The sequence below is a fragment of the Falco punctatus genome (genome assembly GCF_963210335.1).
Source record: "Falco punctatus genome assembly, chromosome: Z".
NCBI lineage: Eukaryota > Metazoa > Chordata > Aves > Falconiformes > Falconidae > Falco > Falco punctatus.
The window spans coordinates 9,955,988-9,983,627 of NC_137586.1; the positions used below are offsets into that span (position 1 = coordinate 9,955,988).

General features: G+C 41.7%; 2 protein-coding genes across 8 annotated transcripts in view; one reads left to right on the top strand and one right to left on the bottom strand.

Moving 5' to 3' along the window:
* UBAP2 (ubiquitin associated protein 2) overlaps positions 1–27,640 on the bottom strand; it is a 133,794-nt gene that overhangs the window by 79,541 nt on the left and 26,613 nt on the right. Inside the window, exons 8-21 of one of the 7 annotated variants that reach the window (XM_080371150.1) lie at positions 27,372–27,431; positions 26,150–26,202; positions 20,560–20,627; positions 18,720–18,909; positions 17,808–18,018; positions 16,104–16,372; positions 14,875–15,047; positions 13,559–13,769; positions 12,345–12,384; positions 9,496–9,679; positions 7,040–7,106; positions 5,523–5,718; positions 4,196–4,287; positions 3,390–3,440 (exon numbers count right to left, since the gene is read on the bottom strand). In XM_080371150.1, coding sequence (XP_080227276.1) covers positions 3,390–3,440; positions 4,196–4,287; positions 5,523–5,718; positions 7,040–7,106; positions 9,496–9,679; positions 12,345–12,384; positions 13,559–13,769; positions 14,875–15,047; positions 16,104–16,372; positions 17,808–18,018; positions 18,720–18,909; positions 20,560–20,627; positions 26,150–26,202; positions 27,372–27,431 — 1,865 coding nt within the window. Of the gene's footprint in view, positions 1–3,389; positions 3,441–4,195; positions 4,288–5,522; positions 5,719–7,039; positions 7,107–9,495; positions 9,680–12,344; positions 12,385–13,558; positions 13,770–14,868; positions 15,048–16,103; positions 16,373–17,807; positions 18,019–18,719; positions 18,910–20,559; positions 20,628–26,149; positions 26,203–27,371; positions 27,432–27,640 lie in introns of all 7 variants that reach the window. The other 6 variants (XM_080371149.1, XM_080371148.1, XM_080371154.1 and 3 more) reach the window with 6 other exon arrangements.
* Positions 4–884, top strand: LOC308056212 (interferon-like). Its single transcript, XM_080371219.1, has one exon. It carries the CDS (start codon positions 243–245, stop codon positions 807–809), a length of 567 nt encoding a protein of 188 aa, XP_080227345.1. The 5' UTR covers positions 4–242; the 3' UTR covers positions 810–884.

A 27,640-nucleotide genomic window follows, 5' to 3' on the forward strand; every position in this document is an offset into this window, starting at 1 on the left:
ACCGCTCTCCCCACCCACGGCCACCCCAACAACGCACTTCCCCAAGACCACCACAGCCACCAGCCAAAACTGAAAGCCACAGCCGGAAACTCGCTGCCATCAGAAAGCGAGGAAGGGGAAGCCGCCGCGCCACATAAAGCCGGCCACCCGGCACCACACCAAGCACAGCGACCACCCGCAACACCACCAAGCCTGCCCGGGCTCCTGCACAGCGACACCCACGCGGCACCCACCCAACCACCATGACAGCGCCCGCAACCCCACAGCCCCGCCTGACGCACGGCGCCACGCCGCTCCTGCTCCTCCTGACGGCTCTCGCCACCGCCCTCGCCTGCCACCACCTGCGGCCCGGCGACGACACCTTCCCCTGGGACGGCCTCCGGCTCCTCCAGGCCATGGCTCCCAGCCCGACACAGCCCTGCCAGCAACACCAGGCGCCCTTCCGCTTCCCCGACACCCTCCTCCACACCAGCCACCCACAGCAAGCCGCTGCCACCGCCCTCCGCATCCTACAGCACCTCTTCCACACCCTCAGCAGCAACGACAGCGCCCCGCAACACTGGGACACCGGCGCGCGCCACCACCTCCTCAACCACCTACAGCACTACATCCAACGCCTGGAGCAATGCCCGACAGCCAACGCCACGCTCTTCAAGAGGCAGCGACTCAGCATCGACAGGTACTTCACGCACATCCAGGACTTCCTCCACACCCACAACCACAGCGCCTGCGCCTGGGACCACGTCCGCCTCGAAGCTCGCGCCTGCTTCCAACGCCTCCACAACCTCACCCGCACCATGCGCCGTTAGCCCAAGCACCGCGGCCAACGCGCACGCGCGCGGCCCCACCACACCGACAACAACACTTTCTGGAGCCCCGGCGGACCCAGCCCCACCTCTCTCATCCTGCCTACCCTCAGCCACGCCAACAGCCGCTGCAGCAACGGCCCCGCGCCCTCAGCCCCCACTGACTGACCCCCTTACTTATTCAACTCTTATTTATTGCCACCGCGGGACTTCACCTATTTATTCACCTATTTATTCATTCCACACAAAATAAAGACCTGTTGCAAAAACCTTGCCAATGCATCTTGTCTCACAAGCACAGGAACGAGCCTTCGGCGTGGCGCGAAGCCACCGCCACTCAGCACCTGCTCCAAGCCCTGCCCCACACGGGCTCTGCAGGCCCCGTGCCCACTCTCCTCCTTGACACCTCTCCCCAAGGAGGCGCTTTCCTCCACCTCTTTCAAAAACCTCTCCCAGGCTTTCAACAGCCAGCGTCACCAGAACCTCCGTGTCGGCCCGTCTCCTCCACAGTTCCCACCCACCCCCCGCCCCGCGTTCCACCAACTGATCCTCAGCTCTGGAGGCCTCGCTACAGGGAGGCCTCGCACCTCTTGCAGCGCGTCCACAGCAGGGCCACAAACACCGTCAGAGCCTTGCAACGCCTCTCCTACGAGGAAAGGCTCAGAGAGATGGGCTTCTTCAGCCTGCAGCAGGGAAGGCCCCGCGGAGACCTTACTGCGGCCTTTCAGCACTTCCAGGGGGCTCACAAGAAAGACGGCCGACGACTTGGTCAAAGGGCCTGCAGCCACACCACAGCGGGGACCGGCTTCACACCAAACGAGGGGTGGCTCACGCTCCGTACGAGGAAGGCAGCGCGCTGCAACCAGCAGGGAGGCAAAACGCTGCAACACGTTGCCCACAGAGGTGGGACGCGCCCCGTCCCTGGAAACCTCCCAGGTCAGCCTGGACGGGGCTCTCAGAACCTCCTCGACTTGAGACGGCCCTGCCCCTTGCTGGCGGGTTGGGCCCGGCGACCTCCGAGGGTCCCTCCCAGCCCAACCCGACCCATCCCAAACCATGCCATGAGCCTAGGAAGGAGCGGCACGGCACAGACCCAACTCGGGGTCGCTGGCTCTTGCAGCTTCAGGCATTGCTCACCACAACCCTCTGCCTGCGCTGCTTCAAAACACCTTGCAGCGCCAGCTCTGCTGTTCTAGGCCAACACGGACAAGGTCCAGCCGGCGACCTCCAACGTCAGCCTACCTCCTGCCGTGACGGCACCTACCTACGCCCAACCACCGTGCACGCGCCACCACCCCAAGCACTGCACCCTCCAACACAACGCTGCCTGACAACAGCGTGGCTCCCGGCCCGCCACCACCAACACCCTTCACACCTTTCCCCTGCTCCACACGCTTTCAGAAAACACGGGGCAGCCTCCCTCACGCAAGCACAATGCCATCCTCCCTCTTGCAAGGGACCTCAACAACTCAGCCAGCGCAACCTCCTCCTCCTGCCACTACAGCTCCGCAGCTACGCCGGCTGCCCCGGCTCCACCTCCCGAGGACTCCTGGGCACCCCTCCTCTTCAGAGGAGCAGGGCCTCAGGCCATCCCAAACACGGGACCCTTCACTTACGGGCCACGGTTCCGTCTCCAGGCCCACCTCAGCCCCGGAGGCAGACAAAACACAAGACCCCGGGGATACAGGGGCGGGCACGTGCACCCACGGCACCACAGCCGGGCAGCCAAGGCGGCCAAGGCAGCAACAGCAATCGCAGCAAAACTCGGGGTGTTACATGGTTTGCTTCTGTGAAAAGTTGCTAGAAGCTTCCCTTGTGTCTAAGAGACCCAATTCCAGGGAGCTCCAGTATGTCCCAACCACTGGCCAAGGGCAAGTCAATCAGTGAAGGTGACTGTGGTCGCACCTCTATGTTTATATATTTGTAAGAAGGGGAAAATAAAAACTCATTTACATACTACCAAGCTTTCTTTCCAGGTTCCTTATCCTAGTTTTCTGAAAAGAAAATTCTTCACCTTTTTGCAGTCTAGGCTAAGGATCTTTTTCCATCTGTGTGGCAGCTCAGCATCTCTCACATGCCATTTACATTCTGTACCCAGGTAAGGAAAAAAACCTGCATATACTTTCCCTCCCACCGCTCTTCTGCTTTTGCTGCCATGATGCATATGCAAAGACCTCCAGCTATGAGCACCTCCAAAACCTGTCAGATGCACCAACTGGCTTCCAATTTGTGTACTTGCTGTTCAACGCTATTTCTTGGAGAAAGAAAACATTCACATTTAGATTTCAACTAGATTTGACAAGATGTCACACTGATGGTACAACACTTAAAAATTTCTCCACTCAAAAACAGATAGCACACTTGCTTCTATCTACAGAATTTGCAGATGGACAAATTCATGATGCAACAGTTGCTCTGTATCAATTTACACCATCCAGAGAAACTGTGGATATTTAAAGAAACATAATACAGAACATAAGGATAAGCTCTTAATCACCATTAAATGAACCAATTTGTGTTGCACAAATGATCAACATTGAAGATAAATGGTTTAAAACTAAATAAACAAAGCCATTTACTTACCATTGGCAGCCTGGATTGAAGCATCTGGAGATCATCATAACCATAAATCTGCTTGAAGACAGATAAAAATACAACAACGTTGTAACACTTTTTTCTGATGCTGACCAATTTGAGGGTTTGACCTAGAACCAATGTATTTTAAAGGTGTACAGCTATACATCACATTGTGCCATCATGGTGCACTGTAGCATTTTAAGGGAAGTAGAGCTAAGCTTAAAATGCCTTGTCACTTTTAAGTTGTTTCTTTGCTGCTATCATTACTTCTGAGAACAGTAGGATTTAAGATTTCATGACTAGACCACAAAGCAACCTACGGCATCTGCTTACATTCAGTGTGACACAGAAATACAATTAGAATAACATTTCTGATTCAAGAAATAGATAACCAAAAATATGTTGATCCTGGTCAGACATCAAAAAGCTATGTGCAATCTTTAGAAGTATGACAGAAAGGAGAAATGGCACATTTCAATCATTTCTATAGTAAATTCATTCCAGTAATACAAACCTGAATGAGTCTAATTTTACTCAAAGGGCCTAAAACCTGATAACCACTGAAAACTACAGCAACATGCATGTTTAGCGTCAACAGCAGCCAAATCAGGTCTGTACCAACAGTTCTGCAGTTTACTGTCAACAGTAAACCCCCAAAAAATGTATCTTGTACGTTCTTCAGCATTTGGAACAAGAATCCCAGGTGCAACATGTGCCAACAGGAATGCCTTGGCATAGACAGCAGCAGGACTGGAGCACCCATCTGCACCAAGGGTTAAGCAATCAAGGACAGAAACAATTAAATTGCTTACTGGGTAGGCAGGCAGAAGTCCTCCAGGTCCCACAATATATTGGTTGTGCAACAAGGGTGGTACACCTTGGGGCAGGTTTGGGGGAGCTTTGCCTGTAGAATTAAAAATAGAGACACTTTAACAAGCCTTTGTAAAAGAAAAGGCTTCAGCATTGAGACAAGAGAGCTCACAAGCCCTGGCGGCTGCACTGGCATAGTTTGTAAAGAGCAGAAATAAGCAGAAGAATTTGTGCTCCTTGATGAAAATGCTCAAAATAGCCTGAAGAGTTTCACCATGCCTCAAGGATGGGAAAGCACAGGCTACTTCAGACAAAAAACAGTCCATCAAAGAACAGTCTGATTTTGTCATTTACTTGGTCCAAGAGGATTACAAGAATTACAGAAACTTCTCCTTTCCTCAGTCCTCTCCTGAAGGCAAAATTCAGACATCATTTTCAATATAAGAGAGCAAATTCTCTCCTTTCATTTTCTGCTCTGTCAACACATTTCCCCTTATCACCAGTAATAGACTAGAAAGCACTAAATGGTGCCAGCCCACTTTTTGTTTGTGACTTGCTGCAGCTGAGAATAGCGAAGAGACAAAAACTGAAACAGTTCCATTTGCTTCCATCAAGCAGTGCTAGGAAGCAGAAGAGAAAAAAATAAAAAGACAAAGACACTTTGAGCAGTCATCAGACAGTTCATTTACAAGGTATGGGAAGCAGAGATGAGAAATCCTTCCCTAAGTAAGTTTGATTTTAATACTTAAATCATTCACTTCCCTCCATCTTTCTTTTTAGCGTTCAGGTTGATTACAGAAGCAAGAGAGAATTTAGCATTCTTTCACTGCAGTGCAAGAAGCCTCCCCACCTTCCCCCACTGTGGGCCCTTTTTCTGAAGTGCTACTTGCTGTGGAATGACCCAGACATCAGAAACTTTTTTCCTTTCTTTAGATGTGGCAGTAATGATGTGGCATATGATAATGAGGACACTGCAGTATATTTTGATGCTGCCAAATGAATTCAAGTCACAGAGAAGACTGAAATTAAAGCTATACAATTAGAGCTGATAAAACCTGGAATACAAACCGGCAAATCTCCTACCCTAAAACTTCCCAAGTCAGAACTGCTCTGATGTCTATTTATAAAGTTCTTCAGGGATGGAATGTGCTATATAAATGCACATAACACCCTAACAAATATTTCAAATACACAAAAAGAGGCAACTTTATTTTTTAAAGCATGCTGAAAATGCTCGTCAAGTGTCAATTTCTTAGCATAATTATGGCTGGTGAGATGCTCAGCTGACAGCTCTGCTAACTGAATCCCACAGGATCTGTTATTGCAAACCTGAAGACACTAAGGGAGCTGCCCGTGTGGTAGCAGCTGGTATAGACACACTGGTAACGCTGAGGCCAAGGCTGTTCGTAGTGTTCATACTGCTTGCCATGCTGACAACCGAAGAGGTGGTGCTAGTGGCTGAGGTTGAAGCAGTTGAAAAGGTTGTTGAGGGCTGGAGTGAAGCTGCGTTCTCAACGCTAGTGTGCTAGAAAGGAGACAAAAAGAAAGAGGACCACAGAGCAAATAAACCAGTGGAAGATGCTGGGGGGCGGGGGGAAATGAATAAGCCCTCTGAGAATTTTTTAAGTAACACCAGCATATGCAAAAGATATGCATCATCTATATACCAAGGAAGCAACTCAGCTGCACGCTTCTGATTTTTAAGTATTCAAATTACAACTTGAGTTAAATTCAAACCACTGTATCATCACAAAATTGTATCCAGTAACTCAAGCATCACTTCACTGTATTATTTCTTGCCCTTTGCTTGCATACTCCTTTAAGCTAGTACATGTTGTATTCAGTAAAATCCTATATTCTTCCAAGACAGTATTTGTTTTCAAAATACAGTACACTGCTATTGTGATTTCCCCAATGCACTTGTGGAAAGTGATTAAAGATTAAAAATGCAGTGCCCCACAACAGAGTCAATGTGGTTAGCTGAAACACAGACCAGATGTATTACAGGAACACGTGAGGATAAAGAAGTTGCTGGTTTGAATCCAGTACAATACAGTGCCTTAGTTGGAAGCTTATGACACTTTCAAAACAGTGTCATCAACACACAGCAGCCAAAACACCTTTGAGAGCAGAAAAGGATGACATTTGATATGTGTGAATTTTGAAGTTACATATTCAGTAGGGATGGAGCATTAGGAACAAAAGCACAGACATAAAGAAAAGCAGTAACTTATCTTCACACCCTAACTGGGATCGTACAGAAGTACCCCATCGCAGAACAACACAGCATCTTCTCTGACTTTTGGTTGTGCAACCTCATCTAGAACACTACGTTTGATACCATTTGCCTTACCTCATGCAAATACACAGGTGACAACAACGCCACATGGTAAACCCCGAAAATCATCTGTCATGAGGCATTTTTCATGACATGTATCATTCCATCACCTGCATTTTGCTAGCTAATCTCTCCAGTGGATACTGCTAACAGTCCACATTTTGGAGTAGTTTCAGACAGCCAGTTCTAGAAAATTTTTTTTCAAAAAACAAAACAGATTTGTTACAAGAAATTTTTTCTTTATTCCATCCCCCTTGCTGGCACAAAAATTTCCTCTGCAGTTGTGACTGGCAAGTCTCTGTAATAGCTGTTTCCAATACCGTACAAACCACAAGTGGTAAAGACTCTGTTTTTACCACTAGAGGGCTGGCAGTCCATCTTCCCTGGCACAAGGCTCTTCGTTCCAGTTCTTACTGTGCTAGGACACAATGAACCTTAAGAGAGGACCTTAATCATCACATAAACTAACTATATGCCAAACATCTGCTGACATGCAAATAAGACTTACTGCATGTGATGCGCTTGAAGACAACACTGAGGCAGGAGAGAGGCTGCTCTGATGACTGGAAAGGGAGCTAGAAAGAAATTGCAAAGCATTAATAAAATTAATTTTTCATAGAACTGTATTTAATATATGTCTGTCTGCATATATACAAGAGTAGGTAGTAGGATATTAAAGAAAACCTTGTCTGTAGGGGTGTGTGTGTACATATATATATACATGCACACGTGCATATGCATATATATGTGCCTATATATATGCACATCCTGGCATTTTTTTCCTTTAACCAATACCCTACTACCTCTTAATGAGAACATCTGAAGTACAGAGACAACTATTACTAACAAGAAACTTCTAAACCAGCATTAATTTGTATTTATCAATTTACTATATTTTTAGAAAAACAGTTGCTTCAGGAATTATGTAGCAATGACTCCAAGACACAGAAAGTCCAAAACCAGAGGGTGGTTCACACAACACACTGCTTGCTTCTCATTCCCTCCCTAAGCAACTGCTGCTGCCTAATTAGCAGATGTTAATTAGGTGAGGCAGTGCTTTGGTTTAATTCACTATGGTACTTTTCAGATTCTAACCTGCATAATAATGTCAGTTCAACCAATCAGAACTGCAGCATATTTGCCCCATAACTGTTAAAAGCCCCAACACATTCTCAAAAGGCAGGGCTCAAAAAACCCAGCAACTGAAGAATATCTGTGACAGCCCAGAAGTTAGCCATACCACTACAAGATCTGGTAATTTAATCACGGTCGGCTCATACCCCACAAAAAGCCATTTTCTCTTTGAAAAGGTGAATCTGAACTATCTGTTCAGTTTTATACAAACACTATAAAATATGAAAATAAAGAATCCCCCTGGTGAAAAACATCTGCAGATAACTGTTTCAGGAAGCAACTGTGCTTTAGCATCACTTTTTTCCCTAGCTGACCAGGCCCTCTGAACTTCTGGCAGTAACAGTAGCACCAACAATTCGCCCACAATCCAAAAATCTTTAAATGTCTCCGTGAAAGGTGACTGAAACTGGTTTTTAAACTGTTTAAATGTTTTACACTGGCAAACATTATAACCTACATTCAAGGTCAACACTGAACAAAGGCAAAAAACCCAAATCCTTAAAAAAAAAATACATATTGTTTCGTGCTCAAAAGGCCCCTCCCTGTGAAATCAGAAGCATCAGAGATCCTTACCATAACAAGTTTTTCAGTATTCTCTACAGAAATAGCCAGAAGAAAATAAAGCAAAGAAAACAAAGCTGCAAGCTAGATTATATGCTCTAATTTGAGGGCAAACACTTCTCGTAGCTCTTCAACATGTGGGATCAGAATAAATCTTGGCAGTTTCATACACTAATTTTACTTCGATGCTTTAAAACTGTTCCACATCTGCAGGAATTATGACCACACCACTTCAGGCAGCAAGGAAAGAAACAGTTCTGTCCAACACACAGTTTTAAACCACTCTCTTGTCCAGTCTCCTCAGCTCTTCTAATAAGCCTTAATTTACCTATGGCAGAGACACAAACAAGGGCTGCCAACACAACCAAGCTTGGAATTCAGGCATCATCTTTTCATGGCACTTGGTATGTGCCCAACAGCATCAACCCTTCAACTAAAATTTCTACCAATGTGGGGAGATGATGTTTCTAATGTGAATGGAGTAATTCTTGTTGACACATTTACCATTTACTCAACAGAAACCACTAGTGTATTAAAAGAGAATCAACAATGTCCTAGCTGTGAAACAGTAAAAAAAACCCTGATATCCCATCAAATCAGTTTCTTACATTAATATAGTACGAGGATGAGTATTAAAAATGTAACTCTACAAGTACAGCCTCACAATGTCACCTGCCTGGGGACGAAGCTCCAATAACAGGCACTGAGAAAATCAGACACAGTGCAAATGAGCTAAGCTGTGCTCCATGCACTTCCAGGAACACCACTCCAGTATTTCAAAATACCTTAAGGAAATGTCTTTGAAAAAGAAAATACACACCTCCCCTGTGGAATTATTTCTGGTTTTTTATTTTAAGAAATACATATATGAATAAAATTACTGTGTTTCAAAATTAGCCAGGAAGTAAACCGTTAAGGAATGATTTCAAACATACAACACTACACAAACAGCAGGCACTGCGAACAAAGCTGGAAAATCAACATGGGGGAGTCTATGTAGCTGGTATGACTGAAGCAAGAGCCCCTTGAAACACAAAGTTGTTCATATACTATGAAAACATGAGGCAGCAGCTGCTCTGTTATTAAGAGGCAGCCCAGAGCTCATACTTCACAACTAGAAACATCTTGGTCTCTTCTGAAACTCTCATAATTCTAGTTAATGTCAGAAAAGGGTACCCCCGTGTCTGACAGCCCCATACACAATCATCCTTACATTCACCCTGTCCCCAGAATTGAACTCCTTTCAGTTCATCAGAATTCCTACCGTACCTGCTTAACTGGGAAAGTGAGCTGCTGGCCAAATCACTGGACTGAGGCAAGCTGGGCAACGTTGCTGGGTGCTGCGATGCTGAAGGCAGAAGCGAAGCAGTGGTGGATACCACACTAGGCAGAGAACCAGCAGAAGGTAGTGAGGGAGAAGGCTCTGTCTTAGGCGCTGGAACTGATGAAGTAGCTGCAACAAGTTAAAAAGAGGTATTCAGACAAATTTCAGGATAACTGACACCCCAGCCTAGATTCAGGAACACAGTATTCTCCCCTTGGTTTACAAAAACCTGACCATTAAGAACCAGTAACGGTATCAGGCAATCTGGCTATTAATGAAAATTCAAACACAGAACTATCATTTTTTCCCCTTTTAAGCTCTTAACCTACAACAGAATTATAATTTTCGCTGCTACAACTACAGCCTTCTGCATTTCACCTCCCGCTATCTGGATTACTAGCTTCTGCTCACAAGTTAATTATAATTTTAAAATTCCTTGCATTTGTTTCTGCAAACAAAAGCAATTTATGCTTTTCAAGGCACTGTACAAATCTGCTTTTAGCTACAGCTCTATTTCTTCATTCCAACCTGCACTGCACCTTTGATGATCAAGACCGAGATCACTGGAGTATAAGGGCACATACAAATTTCCAGTTTGGAGTACTCAATCAAATGTGTGATGCAGTAGGATAAAAGAAGCTACAATAGGAGGCCACAATTGAGCACAGCATTAAACATATTTAATGGCTAAAGAGTTGTCAAATATTGGCTTACTTTATTTGACCTAGATAATAATAAGCGGCTAGCTTTGGTACTACTTTTTAGGCCACACAGAGCAAAACTCATTTACCACAGATGTGCCTCTCCAAAGGATCACTATACTGCAATGAGACACGGAACAATTCGACTGCCCAAGATGATTCCCAGCTGTTTCTACACTTACTTTTTGTCCTGCAAACATACTATAAAGAATTCAAAGGTACTACAAAGAATTAGAGGCATTCACCCACCAATAAGAAACAGAAAGAGGGCTGAGCCCTGCTTCCATGCCACACCAGAGGCCACTACCCAATGGAGCATCACTAACTTGCAATGCACTTAAAGACAGTTTTAGAATGGTCACCAAACAGAAGTCAGATATACACTTATTCACATTGCTGGATTGGTTCCCTCACTAAGTAACCCAAGTCAGGTTGCTGGACTGGGTGCTGTGCAAACAGAAATCAAGCAATGTTGGCTTTGGCAATAAGTATAAGGGTAACTGACAACAGAAAAGGAAAATTAATGACAAACAGAAACATAGTTATGAAAGCAGCAACTGTATCCCCTGGTATCTCCTGGCAAGATTAATATAAAAATAAGTAATTAACATTTACAATTCTCAACACATTTAGAGCAGGGTTCCCTTCCTGAAGTAAAAGTAGACGTCCTCAATACAAGGGACGGAATCACCGTGTTCACTAAGAGCCCTCACAAGATGCCCAAACACAATGTGTAAGACAAAGAAAAGCAGGAGACAAGCAGGATGGTCAGAATTATAATGCCCCAGCAATGATTTGAACTAAGGCTTTAAGAAACATGAGATCTGGATATTTAGGATTAAAAGAAAATATGGGAGATAACAAGAATATTGAAGTTAAGAGAGAATTTCAAAATCGTTTGGATGTATGAAATGGATACGTAGAAGAAGAGTGACTCTAGTTTATGTGCTTGTTACAGAAAATACTGAAAGTATTCTCTAAGGAGTACTGGCATAGAAAAAGGGACTAATAAAGCCGTTAGAAAATAATTACAAAAAACCTGGGAATTCTCAGATTTTTGTTTTCCAGAGCAAAAAGACAAGTCCTGTAGTTAATTTCATAAATTGTTTATTAATTCTGCACATGAAAGTAACAAGGTTTCCCACATGAAAAGTTGTCTTGACATATAACAATATTTCAGGTAGTCACTTTTTGGGCATATACACTCCTCCTGCTCATTTAAACTGAACCTGGCACTAGCAAAACACTGTCTGCACGTCTGAATACTCAACTTCTTTCTACTCAGAATAATTAAAAAAAAAAGGCCACTCCACTAACGACCTACTAAAGAGATGTTTAAGAGGAGGACAGACCTAAAACTTAAAGAGTTGGAATTCCAGGATGTTAATTCACACTGCTGCCCTTGAAAACTTTCACAGAGCAGCCCATAAATATCAGAAGAATGAATATTACACTTAATTGTTTTAAGTCCAGAAAGAGAGCTGTAAGTGTGCTACAAGTAAAACACCACATTAGAAACAGGCCAAGATGAAGGTAACAGTAACGCCTGTATCAGAGCCAGTACTGCACCATTGTCACTCCACTGCAAGGCAGCACGCTACCCAGTAGACAAAGCATGTTCGTCACCCTTATTCCCCACAGGTTTGTAAAGGGCATAAGTAGCACTATACCCCTCATTCAAAGAATGTGACTTTGTTTCATTACAGGTAAATACTACGCACAGGTTCCCAACTGAGAACTGGAAGAATTACTAAGAAATGTTATGTTAGGTTTTATATTTTAATTTAATTTTCTATTAAATAATTTTTGGTAGGTAAATTCAAAAAGAAAAGCAGCAGCAAAGCAGCTTCTCTAACTTTAAGACTGCTTAGGTTTGTAGATTTAATGGGACTGCTTTCATACCTTAGTTTTAGTCAAGAAGCAAGCAGCGTACCCCATGCTGCTACAAAATAAATTCAAATGGGTCAGCCAAAAATTAGTCAGGGAGAAGAATGTAAAACTTCAAACCAGGTGTCACTGCTACAGTTGTGCACACAGCAAGTAGTAAGGAAAGATCAGAAAACCCTGTGCACAACCAAGTTTTGTAAACTTACTGTCAAGAGTTGCCTGTGTTCTAACACCGCTGTGCCCGTTCTGTAAACAAAGGAGAAATGAATGAATAAAGCATCTCAAAGGTATATTAAATTTTCAGACTGAACTACACACCAAACATGCTTCATGAAAAATTCTATATTCGCTCTAAACTGAAAGACAAAAAAAGGCAGGAAATGAACTTTTCAGTGCCTTTTAACAAAACGACATAATAGTTTTCTCAAGTTCAAGGTGTCCTGAACATACAGAATCCCATACACTGCCCATACCACACCCATCAGCAGGAGACCTTCCCACGTACTGACACAACAAGCTTCAGGTTCACACCAATTTGAAAGAAAGAATTGCGTTAACATATAGGAAACGGTTGCGCTTTTGATCTAATGCAACTCACGATTTTAACTATCCAAGTTACACAGAGACGCCAATTTTTTTCCATTGAAAGATAAGACTTGAGAAGTACCAGTTCTGCATTGGATAATGCTGGAGTACAGAAGTGGGTAGTCTATGCTTGATCCTCACCCGTACATACGAGCTAGTGCAGAAGACAAGTGTGACCGAGCCGTTACATAACAAAGGCCAGAAGTAAATAAACTCTCACGAGTTCCTTAAACATTCAATAAACCAAGTTCTCTCAAAACAAACCTACATTCCACATACAAAGACAGTAGGTGCTTTTGAAGAGAGATCCTCTCTGTCCTAGATTAGACCCATCCCTACACTTTTTAAAATAAAACATGAAAATAATTCCCACTGGTGTTTAAATCCAACAGAAGAGTAATGCTGTAGGGGCCACAAACAGTTGGGGACCCATTGGCTAGGTGCCATATAAATTCAATATATAATGTACCTTTGGATAAAAATGGTCAAGTTATGGCAAAATATCATGACTAATATTTACATATAGAGATAGCTCCTTTTTGAAAAGCTAAGCTTCAGGGAAGTAAACTTAAGTAGAATGTTAAATGTTACTAAGAAAAAAGGTCAAACAAACAAATTTAAGATGTCAAAACCAATAAAATCAGAGGCTCTTATATCCCAAATACAGTACGGTCAAAAATGGCTACACAATAGGAAAAGCAACAACAGGCTGTGCTTGTTAAATCAAAAATAGTACTTGGCTTGGTTAAAAATATTAACATAGCAGAGTCATATAACTCTAACGCAGGTAAGAATATTTCACCTTTTCAAGGTCTTATTGCTGAAATTCACTCACCGTAACTGCAACAGGCGTCGATTCAGACAGAGCCATGGAGCTTTGGTACGCTATCCTGCTATGCACAGAAGTCTGGTCATAGGAGGAAGTTGTTGTTACTGGGCTAGTGCTCTGGGATGAGCAGGTCAGACTGGAAGAGGTGATGGCAGAGGTTGTGTAGGTGGACTCCTGTACTGTATTGGATATTGGCAAAGAGGTATTCAAAGGATCACTGGAAAAAGTAAAAATTATTTATCATCTTAGTAAATGAGATCTCAAACACCTTCATGAAAATATCAGCTCCTATGCAGTTACCTAGAACTACCTTAAACATGTAGTCAGATCTACATTATTTATACTAGAAAATCTAATCATGAGGAAAAGGTATGTATTTTTCCTTCGATCACCTAATCACTGCTTCAAAGCCATCAGCTACACTCAGCACTGTTCACCTTCCTCCTGCCAGCCCAACCAAAACAAGAGTTTACACACAAACACTTTTCAGTCATGTTGTTTCCAGCTTCTCAAAAGCTAAATGAATGATTATAATCTCTCTTTTTTAAGATCCATAAAGTCAGGTATACGACGAGAAAAACCCAGTCTGTTTTTACAGTAGAATTCAAACATTACAGTAGCAGTCTAACAGAATGAACTATGCAAAGAGGAAAAAATACTTTGAAGCATGGACAAGTGTTTTACTTTCTAAACAGCTTAAATCATTTATAGAACTATCAATTAATATGAAAGTTCACAGTTTTACTAGTATTTATGAATTAACTTCAGGAAGCTTTTTACTGAAGCCAGGTTTGAATTAATAAGGAAGAAAAAAAAATGGGTTACTGGTACATTGGCGTTTATCATTGGCTATTCTAGAATTTCAGTAAGAGCTCCTGCATACTGAAAGCCTGGCTTCTTTTGTCATCCCATAGGAGCATCAGATCTGTAATCTGGTGCCAGTCTACTGACACATATATGGTAAAAGGGTCATTTTTCCTGGATCAAAAGTAGAATAATTTCTATTGTGAGGAACAACAAAACCCTCAAACAAATTTGAAACTCAGGACAATTAAACATACGAAAGCAATTCTATAAAGCGTAGTTTATCACAAAGTTATTTATATTCATGTCACCTCCAGCTTCACATCAACCCATCCAAGGAGATTATGAATGACTGTCATTAGAAAAGAAATTTCTTCTTTAAGATGCCACTCACAGAAAAGATTTAGTGATCGTATTTCCCCCTCCCATTACATGGTAACTATGTCTTGATGTTTTTGGCACAAACTTGACCCCCTTAAGACAACACATAAGAATGCAGAAAAGGAACTCACACGTACTTCACGGATTTTGAGTACAAGCTATTGTTGGTCGCCTGGCTGGTATTCTCACTGCTTGAAGTTGATCCAAACTCTGGGAGTGCAGGCTCTGATCCAAATTCCAGAGCTCCAAACTGAACATTTAACCCTGTCACATCTGCTGATCCAGGCATCTCCACTGCAGAGGCAGGAATCTTAAAAGAGAAAAGAAAAATTGTAATTCCTTTGCATACACTATCTGTATTAAATATACCAGTAACTGACACCCTCTCCTCCCTTAAATGCAACCTTCTTCAGTTACTGACTCACAGCCTTCGCTACTAACTAGATCTGCAACAACCTCCCACTTTACATCACATAAATAAACTACATTCTTGTAACCTGCGAGTAATTTTTTGATTTTGTGCCTTGATGTGGAGGCTGGAAGAGTAAGCCATACTGTTCTACAATATCAAAGTGTCAATCGTGTCCACCCCCCTTCAGCCAACATTCATCTTGAGGCTACTAAGTCAATCAAAAAATCACTCAGCAACAGTCATTTTCCACACAGAGCAATGAGGTTATCTGCTTGAAAAGACAACACCACTGTATTTTGGACCCAAAAACTAACCAGCTTAGAATGCCCTGTTTTACAAACAATAAATGTACCATGGTCTTTGCTCTCCTTCTCCCTAGCAACTTATATATAGAACAGAATCATAGAATCATTTAGGGATGGAAAAGACTTAAGATTACTGAATACAACTGTCAAGTGATTACTGAATCACTGCCAAGGCCACTGCTAGACCATGTCCCTAAGCACCCCGTCTACAAGGCTTTTCCCAACACCCAACCTAAACCTCCCCGGCACAGACTGAGGCCGTCTCCTCTTGCCCTGTCACTTGTCACCTGGGAGAAGAGACCGACCCCCCTGCCTACACCCTCCTGTCAGGCAGCTGCAGGGAGCCACAAGGTGCCCCCGAGCCTCCTCCTCTCCAGGCTGACCCCCCCAGTTCCCCCAGCCGCTTCCCACCAGCCTTGTGCCCCAGCCCCGGCACCAGCCCCCTGCCCGTCTCTGGACACGCTGCAGCCCCTCTGCGTCCCCCTGGCAGTGAGGGGCCCAACCTGAACACAGGAGTCGAGGGGCGGCCTCGCCAGTGCCCAGTGCAGGGGGACAGCACTGCCCTGGCCCTGCCGGCCACGCTGTTTTGGATACAAGCTTTTGTATGTTTCTACATTTACTAAGGACAAGTCACCACTCAATTACCCACCTTAGATGCTGGAGTTATCCTCCGTTTCGGTGGTTTTATCTGTTTCTGCTGGGTTTGATGGGCAGTCACTGCCTGGTTATCCATAGAGATAGTGGGGAGCTGTAACATTTTGCTAACAGCTGCAGAGGTGTCTACGGGCGATGGCTCTCGGAGTTTTACCTGGGAGGACTCCAGCCCAGGAGGAGGAACAGGGACTGCCTGCATTTGATGCTGCTGTCGCTGCGTCAGCTGGCTCAGAACTGGGGATGGTTCAGGCTGGGATTTAAAGTCTGGACAGCGTTGGGAAAAAGAAATATCAAAATTGAAGGATTAGATGCTGCTCTTCACATTTCTGCCTCTTATAAAAGAATCTGGCTGACCTGAAATATTTTTATATTTTATAGCACGTGCAAGTCTCTTTCAGATACCACATGAGTTTCACATCAAAAATTGCCACTGCAATAATAAGGTCCACTTTTGATACTCTCTACTTTAAATAAACAGCTGCGGGCAAGCATTATTTAGCTTCCTTCAAAATTATGAAAACAGACCTATCTATGCCATCGTGTAATATTATCACACATTAGGCTTCAAAAATTGTTACAAATTATTTTAACCAAACACTGCAAGTTTCATTGCAATTAACTGACAATAAAATGTGATTACTTCCAAGTGTCTAGAGTTGCAATTTAGAGGTATTATGAGTTAGGATTTCCTGCCCCTACGAAGAAGAAGATTTTTAACGCAAATAGGAAGTCATCTACCATTTCAATCTGGTTGAAAGTCAAGAGACACTGGATGCTAACAGTTTTTTTCCCAGGTCTTCCCTTTTCATATTTTTCAGACCCTGAAAGCAAGGCAGTGGCTCAGAGGACTGGTCAACAACCATTAAGAGATCCACAGCATTTGCAGTGTGAAGGTTTGTTGTTTTTTTTTATTCACTTGGCAAAGTGCATTAAAAAGCAACTTAAAATGTAGATAAACATTTTTTCAGAATTGCTGCATGTCAAAGATTATAACTGCTACCAAATTAGCTGCGTATCTATCTGGAAACACATACACACAAGATAGATACAAAAGCTATCACTCTTCACAGTGAGAATACTGCTAAGAACTACACTGCAAAAACCAAGGTTGTGTCATTTTCACTGTTTCTACTAATTTTATTGAAATGAAAAATAATGAATAGACAAAATGGGTAACTTGCATCATTCTCAACACACCTGGGAAAGATCAAAGATATGATGTACATTACGAAGAAATTATATAGTAATCATTCAAAATTCATGTAATGGTTAGAAAAGAAAAATTTGAGGAAAAAAGACAAAAGTATGGTGCAACCTTATACTCAGTTCTATAAGCAGCAGAGACACAGTGAAAACAAGTATTTTCCAAGCCTTCTTGAGAAACAAAGCCACATTAAAGTTCCACACTTAAATATTCAAGCAGAATAGATCAAAGACGTCATTACGCAAAGGCTCAACAACCTCTGAAGATGCAATGACATTTGTGGATATGCTTGTCTATCAAAACTGAGTTTGTGACATACTTGTAATGTCTATTACCAGCAAGTAAGTGTAATACTTACAACGTCATAACCAATTGTATTATCAGGATTACTTTTTTAATTAAAAAAATTGATTAATTAAGGCCATTTTAAACGGCTGTTGGCATTAAGAAATCTTACAAGACGAAAGAGAGAGAAAGCTGTCTCAAAGCACTTACCAAACTGACTAAGGACTGAGGACTGAGTAATGGGTGGTTTTAGATCCCAGGATGATGCAGTAGTTGTAGTAGCAGTGGTAGAGCTACTATTTTGTTGAGAGGTAAACTGACCCAATCCTGGAGATTTCAACTGGTCCAAGATTTGGGATCCAGTAGAGTTTGCCAGTTTAGAGGATCCAAGTTCTCCAAAGCCAGAACAAAGAACTGCAGACTACCAAAAGACAAAAAAGAAGAGGGGAAGGAGTGAGTGGAGTTACTTACTTATTTGCAACTTGAACAAAAAACATAGGGTCAATGCCTACAGCTGCTATTTGGCAGCAACTAAAACCTCTTCAGCCCTAGATTACTAACAAACGACCAATAAAAAAATTCAGCACTTGCAGCTTATGGCCAGATCCTCTCTGATTATCACTGATACAACTTCCACTGTTGTGATGCCACAATACTGATTTATTTGAATCCAAGCATCTCAAAATAGCATGTATTTACTAACAGTTGAACTGATTTTCAGAGAATAAAGGTAAGTGCACAATTTCAGGTCCTCACAATTGACTCAGAAATAGGCATGTTTCACAAAAAACCAGCCAGGTATGTGCTGAGAAAATATACATCATAGTTTTCTGGCATACAGCTCTTCACTATAAACAAGTATTTTCATCCTAAATCAGCATACAGTAAACACATCTGCTCTCCACTCAAAAATTAATACCAGTACTTTATGTAAACCAAGAAACAATTACTTAGCAAAACCAGAAAAGAGTAACCTTTTGTACTTTTGAATAGAATTCAACATTTCCAACCTGAATTTTAAAAATACTGAAACATGTCACAAAGCAACCAGTAGTTGGAAAACCTGTTTAACCTGAAATAGTTATTCTTGAAGAATATTTAGAAAGCATAAGTTAATTTTACCAGACTTTGAGGAGCGTAAGAGTTTACAGCATTAGAGCTGCCGGTTCCTGATGCCATCTGGGTGCTGTGCTGAGAATTTGTGAAGACTAGGGCTTGGCCAAAGGTCTGCTGCTGGGGAGCCTCAAATGAGTTGCCTTCTGTCTCTTGGGTAGAAGTCACGGGCTTTTGAAGTAGTGTTACCAAATCAATGCTGCAAGAAAAAACAAAGTTTGGCTGGAATAGAAATGACTAGGCTGCACTGAAACCAGGGAAAGCACTAACAAAGCTGCTCGTACCAGCAACAGAATTATTACTGATCAACAGTCTTTTCAAACATTGTTTGTCTCCCATAGAAAAAGAGGTAGAACAGAGGTTTTTGCCAGAAAGTAATATTCTGCTAGCTGAAACCCTCCACCACAATTAGAATATAAATTTTCTTCACACTGTTTTCAAACATTACCAAACTTATTACATCATGTATCACATAAATAAGCTATATGATTAATATAATGAAGTAACTAGAGACAAGTCATAAAAGATACGTTATGTTCAAGTGGATCATGCCCGCAAGTCCATTACATATATCGATAATCCACATTCTCTGTATCTCACACTATCTCTTTAAAAAGGGCAAGGTATCAAAGTCCTACCTCTGTATAGGGTATGAGGACAGTAAAGAATAGTCACATAAACAGCGAGTGAATACATGATGACATGGAAGTCACAGAGCAGCACAAATAAAAGCTAAGTTTCTCAGAGAGTAGGCACATCTCCAAAACTACCACACATACCTCAGCAGGATGAGAAACATGAATTTTCCTAAATTTAGCATGGCTTACTAACCTCTACCCCGTGTTTAGCACAGGTTTATCTAAGGAAAAGCAAAGCATTCATACAATAAAAGAAATCTACTAAAAAAAATCTGACTTGAGTTTATCCTAAATATACTGCAGGCTTGGGCTGAAGAGCTGCTTCCAGCACTGCCATTAGCATAGATTTCTTAATGCGCAAAGCACCAGAATTTGAGCTGATGAAACAAAGTATTTTCTAACATAATCTGAGGGACATCCACTGGAAGAATATTTGCATTAGAACAACGAACATGTGAGCATATCACCTTAAGAAGGTATATAAACTGTAGATCAACTGACACCATGCCTCCTCCAGATCACATCCATATTATAAGGAAAATTTTGCTGCAGTCTAGAGTACAGCAGTACAGCTGTGTCAGGATGTTTGGGACCATTAGGCCATCTGGTTTTCAGATCCCATGCGATCCAACTCCCAAAGTCTGCTTTCCTGGGACCTGAGGCAAATGCAGGCACCCGATTCCACAACATTAATGGCCAGGCATTTGGTGAAGACAAAGGCAAGCAAAAAAAGGCAGCAACTGCCATATTTTTGGTTCTGTATCATCAGTTAGGGCAAGTAATCGTGATGCTTAGGAGGAAATTCACCACCTCGCCAATGCAATTTCCTGTTAACACATTTGTCAAAGCACTACATTCTGAACATCAGCTGCATCTATAGGCACAGGCCTTCTGTTTTTTGGACAGCAATGCCAGAGCTTCTTTTTCAAAAGCAGAACTTTTGTTTGTGCCTGTAAGCAGGTTTTGTGCAGTAGACAGGGTCCTCTCAGTGTTATGCTTGTGGATTTGGTTAAGTTTGGCACAGGTAACACAGGAACCCACAAAACCAACAATCTGCAAGCAAGGCTTTCACAATTTTGAAATTAGAGCTTGACCAATGTCTGACCAGGGCTGCCCTGTGTTTTAGGCAACATTTTCTATGTGCAAGCTCACATTGCTTCAACAAGCAGAAGATTTTTAAGGTATAGGGAAACCATGAAAGAGCAGCCTACCTCTGCCCAGGAGTCACATGATTCTCAGCTGGAACAGAGGAAGCAGTAAAGACTTTTGTTTCAGAAAGCTGAAAAAGAGAAGGCAGGGGGGATGTTTTAATCATACACATGCTCATGCTTCACTGCTGCGACATCTGCAGAAACTTTATCTTGGTCATGCACCTTCAAGATATAAGTTAAACTACCATCGCAACCAGTCATGTTGCAGCCCTTCTTAAAAAGACAAAAAAACACATAGTTGAACTTCAGCAAAGTCTTCTCCACAGAATCAAGTACCAATTTAATTAAAGTGTTAGGAAATTTGATCTATGGAACACACACAATGGTACACCAATGTAACAACGACAGTTTGGGCAATAATTAAACTGAAAAAATACACCAGTATAAAGCAATTAACATGACAGCTGGTATTGTGTAAAGATACCTTGTGCAGACATAACTTAGGACTCTTGTAGAGCAGCTCCAATAAATCATGTTGCAGAAGTCTAACACATTGCACCACTCTCACTCATTTCATGTATCCCTGCGCAGGTTTTACATTTCAGCTCACATCACCAGTGGAGGAAAGTTTGCACTCAGGTATGTACAGAGAACTATCATTCATGACTCCTTCTTGGCATATCTGCTAGGGGTGGTAGTAACACCTTAAGCTAATTATTCTGTGAGCATAAGTTGAAAAACAATAATAAAGGGAGAACCATGTAATTGCTTATACTAGTATAACCAGTCAGACTATCCAGCAGGAAACTGTACTGCTTTCACCATGCTGTTACAATAAAGATAGATACTTGCACAGGTAGCTGGAGAGGGGGAGCTGGCTGGTTGGGGGGGAAAGAAGGTGATTTTGGTTTGAGGCGGGTTGTTTGCTGTTTTGTTTTGGATTTTTAATAGCTTATTGGGTTTTCTTTTAAATAGCAGTTAGTTAAAACAGCTACAACTTCCTTGGGCTAATTCATTCATTTCTATTGACAGGAATACTTGCAAACCAGAACAGGTCTTAAGCCAGCACAGGTTAGGTTGAACAAGATAAAGATATGCGTGTACAATGATTATATTTGAAATTAATTCACAGAAAATCACCCTTAACTACTTCAGTGTAACTTTGTATGTAGACTAAAGAATAACTGACCTATTCAAACACTCACAAAGAATCCCTTTAGAACACGACCTTTGAATACAGCTCTTCCAGGAAATTATGCATTTTTAATTGCATACATTGTTAGCAGCTCAGTTTAAAGGACATCACAGACATGAGCTCATTTTGCCATCCCATGGGCAGCTCTACCACAAGCACGTATATCCCCTAACACAGTCATCTGATTGGGGTTCTCCTACAAAACACTGTTGATTTAAGCAGGACGTGGAAGGGCTGACTGGGAGTAATCACTTAACACCCAGGGAAAACTCAAAATGTTTCACACACTCTCCTAGCACCCACTTAAGCGGAACACACTGTGTCATGAAAAAATTAGTATCACCACAGTTCCTCCCTCCGTTTCCTTCCCTTCCCTTGCTGCCAATACAGCATACTTTACTCCCATCTTTCTGGAAGACAACTCTGTCCTGTGTATAATGCTGCCAGCCCAAAACTCTTACGTACCGAACAAAACAAAGAATATTCAGCTCAAGCACTTATACAATTAAAAAAGTTGTTCCTCTAATGTTCAGCCTTTCCCCACTGTACATGTTATTTTATAACTTCATGTTGTGTAATTTTTATGTAGTGTTTATTTATTTATTTCACATAGTGTTTATGTAGTGTGCTTTTTGTACTGTTGTAAGAGCCATGCATTATGGCACAAGGAGGTCAGCTAACAGCACGAGCAGCAGCCTATAGTCTGCAACCCCTTAGTTACAATATTAAATTCTTTGTAGTGTCAACAGTTTCTTGGGCTCACATAACCCAGGATAAGACTGTGGCCAAAGCACTGATGAATCCTGAAAAACAAGCAAATCGAGGAGCCTGAGGATGTTTGTGACAACACAAAAGCATGCTTGATACGAGAGAGGAAACATTCCCTTCAAGTGAGCCAGCATTCAAAACACAAGTCTCCAGTACCAGCTTGGCTACATTGATGTTTACACTACACCCTGTGGCAAACTCACGCCACAAGCTCCAAACAAGCACCTAATTCCAAGGTTTACTGGGATTACAGCATTTGTCAAAACATACTTTGTGCAGCAGCAGCTGGAAAGTTTTATTGTGCGGATGTATTTAGTACTACTTCGAAATAGTAGTAGGGGTTCCTAACAAAGTTATTTACGTTCACTGTACACTGCATTTGCAAAACTTTCACTGAGGCTCTGGCATTCTCCCAGAACCGAATGAATGGTGGTGAACCATTTTCAAATGTTGGCCTCACAAGGGTATTTCCTCCATCTGCAGTGAAATGCCTGTGCTTTTCAGCTCCTGTTTGTATGATAAAAATCATTCTCTAATCACCAAACAGGCAATATGCTTAACAATTAGCTAGCAGCCTCTATGGCCAGTTATGATAGGTAAGGAGAACAGGAAAATTAACTCCAGCACCTTCACAAAAATTCAACATCAACAAATTAGAAATAACAAAACCTTGTAACTTTGATATGATGTATCGAAGTTTAATAAAACAAGTTCTCATGCTGCTTCCTGGATAAAGGAAACACTCCCACTAAACCACACTTTTTTTCTTTTTTTAAAGTGTTGTGGTTGTTTCAAATAAAACCTAAGACTACCAATATTGTACAGTAAATGTTTTCCTTCAGCCGCTTTCCAGCAATCTGTATGTATTCTATTTCTCCTCTTCTGATAGTTTCTATACTTAAGCTTTATCTTCTTTAACCATGAGAATATGATCACAATTTTAACAGGAACACCCAGAGCCACCTACAGTACCTCAACATTTGTCTGGTCCTTCCATTGTCCATGCCTTGAATATCCCTTTAACAAAATACAACCTCCTATTTTCACTGCAACTAGTTTCTATTTAACAGCATGTTGACAACCTACTATACTTGCTCAATACTCACTACTAAAGATAAATACCAGACAGGACTATTAGATCACAAAAATCTAGCCCTTGTCAGGTCAAACAACATAAATTTCACTCACTTGCTTCTAACTTGTATCTGGCTACAGATTATCACATTGAAATAAAAATATTCTTCAGAAAAATACCTGCTCTTTATCTGCAAACAGCAAATACATCAGTTTCCTTGTTTGTTTTAATCACTGCTCATGCTGCTAGAACTGTTTATTATACATTCAAATGTGCAGCTCCATTTTCCAGTCACAGGTTCATAGTCTGCCTTTGCCTGCCTGCCTAAAACCAGAGCCCATTATAAGCTAATAAAGTAACTTTTCAGATTCAGCGAAGTAAAAAACTCACTCTCAAGGACCTCTTCTATCATCATGTAATTTTCAGCTTTTCTCCACAATTTTTGTTTTGTAAAAACAATGAATAATTGCATGCAATACTTCAGAATCAAGTTCCAGAGAGTCCACATACAGAAATACAAACCCAAGAATGATTAAGAGACAGGGAAGAATGCCTACAGGCAAACAGACTACAATAGTTTTTTTTATCACACCATCAGCCCTTTAAGAGATCACAGTGAGCTGTTTTTTCATCATCCACTGCAATCTTGAAAAATTTTCGGCTGATTCTTCCCAGAAAACACCCCCTTGTTCTGGAGGTGTGTCTTTGTTCCTATACAACAAATGGGCACTTGGCTGTATCAAAATATTTTTCATTTGAGAACAGGTCACATAGAGCACAGGTCCAGATTTCTCTGCACAACTGGCTTATTTTTATGGCTATTCCAATAGTTTTTGGATTACACATTTTATCCAGTAGTGATTTTATTTCTACCTCCAAATCATTGATAAAGACACTAGATGGCATCTGGCCTGGGACTGCATTCCTTTAGCCCTGCTAGAAATGCCCACATTCAATAATGATCCTGCGGCAGAAGATTTATCTGCCAAATTTTCCAAGGCAGATTTTAATTTTTTTATGATAGCGCATAATTATTTTCAGATAAAAGATGTAGATCAAATCTCTCACAAGGACGTACTCAATCTTTACAGTTAATCTGTAATTTACTTACAGACCAAGATCATCCCTTATTTGAAGGGGAGCTATTTTCATAAAACGACATCGAATGGCTCAAGTTATATTCTTCTGGTTTTTTAATATCAGGTTAAATGATTTTTTCCTTTATTTTTTTCCCAGACATATTTCTGGGCTAATGTGTCTGCAGCTCACCATTTTGTTTGTTCTTTCTGAACAACTGCACATGAATAACTTTCTCCGAGGTTACAGGGATTTTTCCAGGACTCTAAAATTAATAAAAATTAACAAGCTAGAAATTTCATCCGCTGCTCTTACACGATTCATGTGCAAATCACTCAGGTTTAACAATTAATTTTAAAAAATTCTATCCCTAGTCAGCATTGCTCAAAACCCCTCCCATACTACAAATGCTGTATTGTACCAGCATCAAACAAGGGTGAGAAACACCACCAGAAATTTTCACTATCCTTAGCCCTTAGTCCACCTCTAGCATACACTGCAGAAATAAAGGACAGGTTTAAAAAGGATGCCAGCTTTTGATGGCAGTAACTGATACAGAAAAGCTTGGAATTTTAGTTTCTTGTAATTTTCTTGAAAGACACAGCCCTCTCACTAGGTAAGGAGAGGGCGTTCATATCCCTGACATGAAACATTCACACACTTCTAGGGGTAACACTGACATTCCACCCCTTAGGAGGAGGCAAAAGGGATGACTTCTAAGACAATCTCTTACTCTTCTGAAAATAAACTTGAAATAATGGATATTCTTATAAAAGATTAAAAGCTCCTTGAAAGCTAAGTTTTCCTGTCCAGATTTCTTGCTACCTTATTTGTTTTCTGAACTGCTTAAGCTTTAATATGGTAACTGCAAACTTAAAATCACATAAGTTATTTTCACACAGAACGATCACAAATGCTGATATTTTGCAGACATGAAGGTATCTCTTGCCTGATAAAGAATGAGAACCACTTTAGAAACACACAGGAATGTTTAGAAACAATAGGAATGAAGCAATTAAGTGCTAACTTCAGCACACTGCTAGCTCCCTTTTTCAGTAGTAAGACCATGAAGTGGAGTAAATGGAACAATTATGCATATTTCAAACAAAAAGCATAAAATGAGGAGTCTCAAGTTGATAGTAAGCCTCAGCACTTAATTACATAAAACTCTTGTGATAATATGGCTTTAAATCCCTATGCAATAGTAGGAAGAAGTATGCAGTTAACACCCATCAGCATGGAGCAGCAGAGAGTTATAATTCACAAATACTTCATTTGGGATAAAACTTAAAATTTTATTATCCATGTATTGTCCACCCAACAAAATAAATTACTATTTCTTGATTTGTTTTTAAAAAATGAGCCTATCTAAATATATGTATTTTTTAAACAGGAATTACAGCAAGAAACACAGTAAGAAATACCATTGCATGCATACAGCAAAGTATTACTTAGAACATTTAGTTTTGGCAGACAACACAGATGCTGCAAAAAGGGTACATAATCAATCTATCTACCCAAGAAGGTACACTTACATCTTCATTCCAGTCTTCTGCTGTCCATTCCTCTATTGAGTTTTTCCACGCTCCTATTGTAATTTGGGGTAGAAAAGAAAACAGTTACAAGCTAGAAGCACAATGTTGTATGTCAACCATTCTGCTTTACAAGCAATGCTGTTTTCATTATTAGTGGAACACAGACCAAAGAGATGGTGGTTGGAAACATGGGAAGCTCTAGAAAACTGACGTGCAGATTGTAAGTTTTGGGCGGGGGTATTTTTTCCCCCCTTTAATTTCTCATGGTACCAGACATAATTTGCACCAACGCCTGTCTGCAACTAGTGATGAATCCCAAACATTGGAAGAACATCCTCCTATGTCCCCAACGACAGTGAGAGGTTATTCGACCCTCCCATGGGATCTCCCGGTGTCATGCACTAATTCATATAGAGCCTGAAGAAAGCGCAACCACAACACCTGCTCCAACATCCAGAATCCTACTTTTAACATATTCAAAGTCCAGACCCAAGCTATGCCTCTGGAGGCTCCTTTCCAACCTGTTAACTCTCTCCTCAGGGCAGAACAACCACAATCCCTTCCCCTGATAGAGCAATTTTATTTTAAAACATAGATAATTCATGTAACAGCAGCACAAGAGTCAGTAAGCTTCCACTGTAGCTGCAAAACACTTCTTCCTGTAACTTGTGGCAGAGTTTATTTGGCAAATACTGGAGCACAGCACGCAGCTGGCAGCGTGCTGCAATGGGAAAACTATAGGAAACGGTCCTACGGATGTGAAAACCTGGTCCCTTCCATAGCAAAGAGCAGGCACAGACATGCAAGAGCAATAAATGGACTGAAGGCCTTGCCCACCAGTGTAAGCATAGGAAAGGTTATCCCAGCCACAACCAGAGCTTTCATTTAAACCACACAACCATGAGCGAAGAAAACACCAGCGACAGAAGTTCCTGCTACCATCACCTTTGATCGAGTACAAAAGCAAAAGAACTACTGCTTTAATCATCTCTTTTTATTTAACCAGGAACCCTCTGAGACACATTCATCCACAAAGAAGCCATCTGAAGACAGCATCAAATCCAGTTCGTACTAATGCCGTCACTACATTAGTGCATTCTTTCATACACCGTTACAAAGCAGCATCTTGGGCTGAGGAGGGCCGAATGGCACTAATCCAGTGAGGCGAACAGACCTACCATGACGATTCAAACGCAGCGGGGAGAAGAGAGGGGGTTTGTACCTTGGAATCCAAAATTATCTGGCAGGTCCTGAACAGGGTAACATCCACTCTCTGTTGGCTCTGTGGAGCAATACAGAGTTGCCTGAAACAGCTCGTGCTCACATTTTACCAAACCGCCCCTAACCGGGAGGTTTCTACGTGCTGCAAACTAACCAATAATCATACCCAAGCGCAGAAAATTACTCTAATAGCTCAAATCTCTGGACTAATCCACACATTTCCACAGAAATTTTGGAAGGAGGAAAAGCCCAGGGAGCAGCAGCTCTTAG

Bases quoted from the DNA above. Each gene is read 5' to 3' on its own strand.
- LOC308056212 (XM_080371219.1), top strand. From the start codon at position 243: ATGACAGCGCCCGCAACCCCACAGCCCCGCCTGACGCACGGCGCCACG.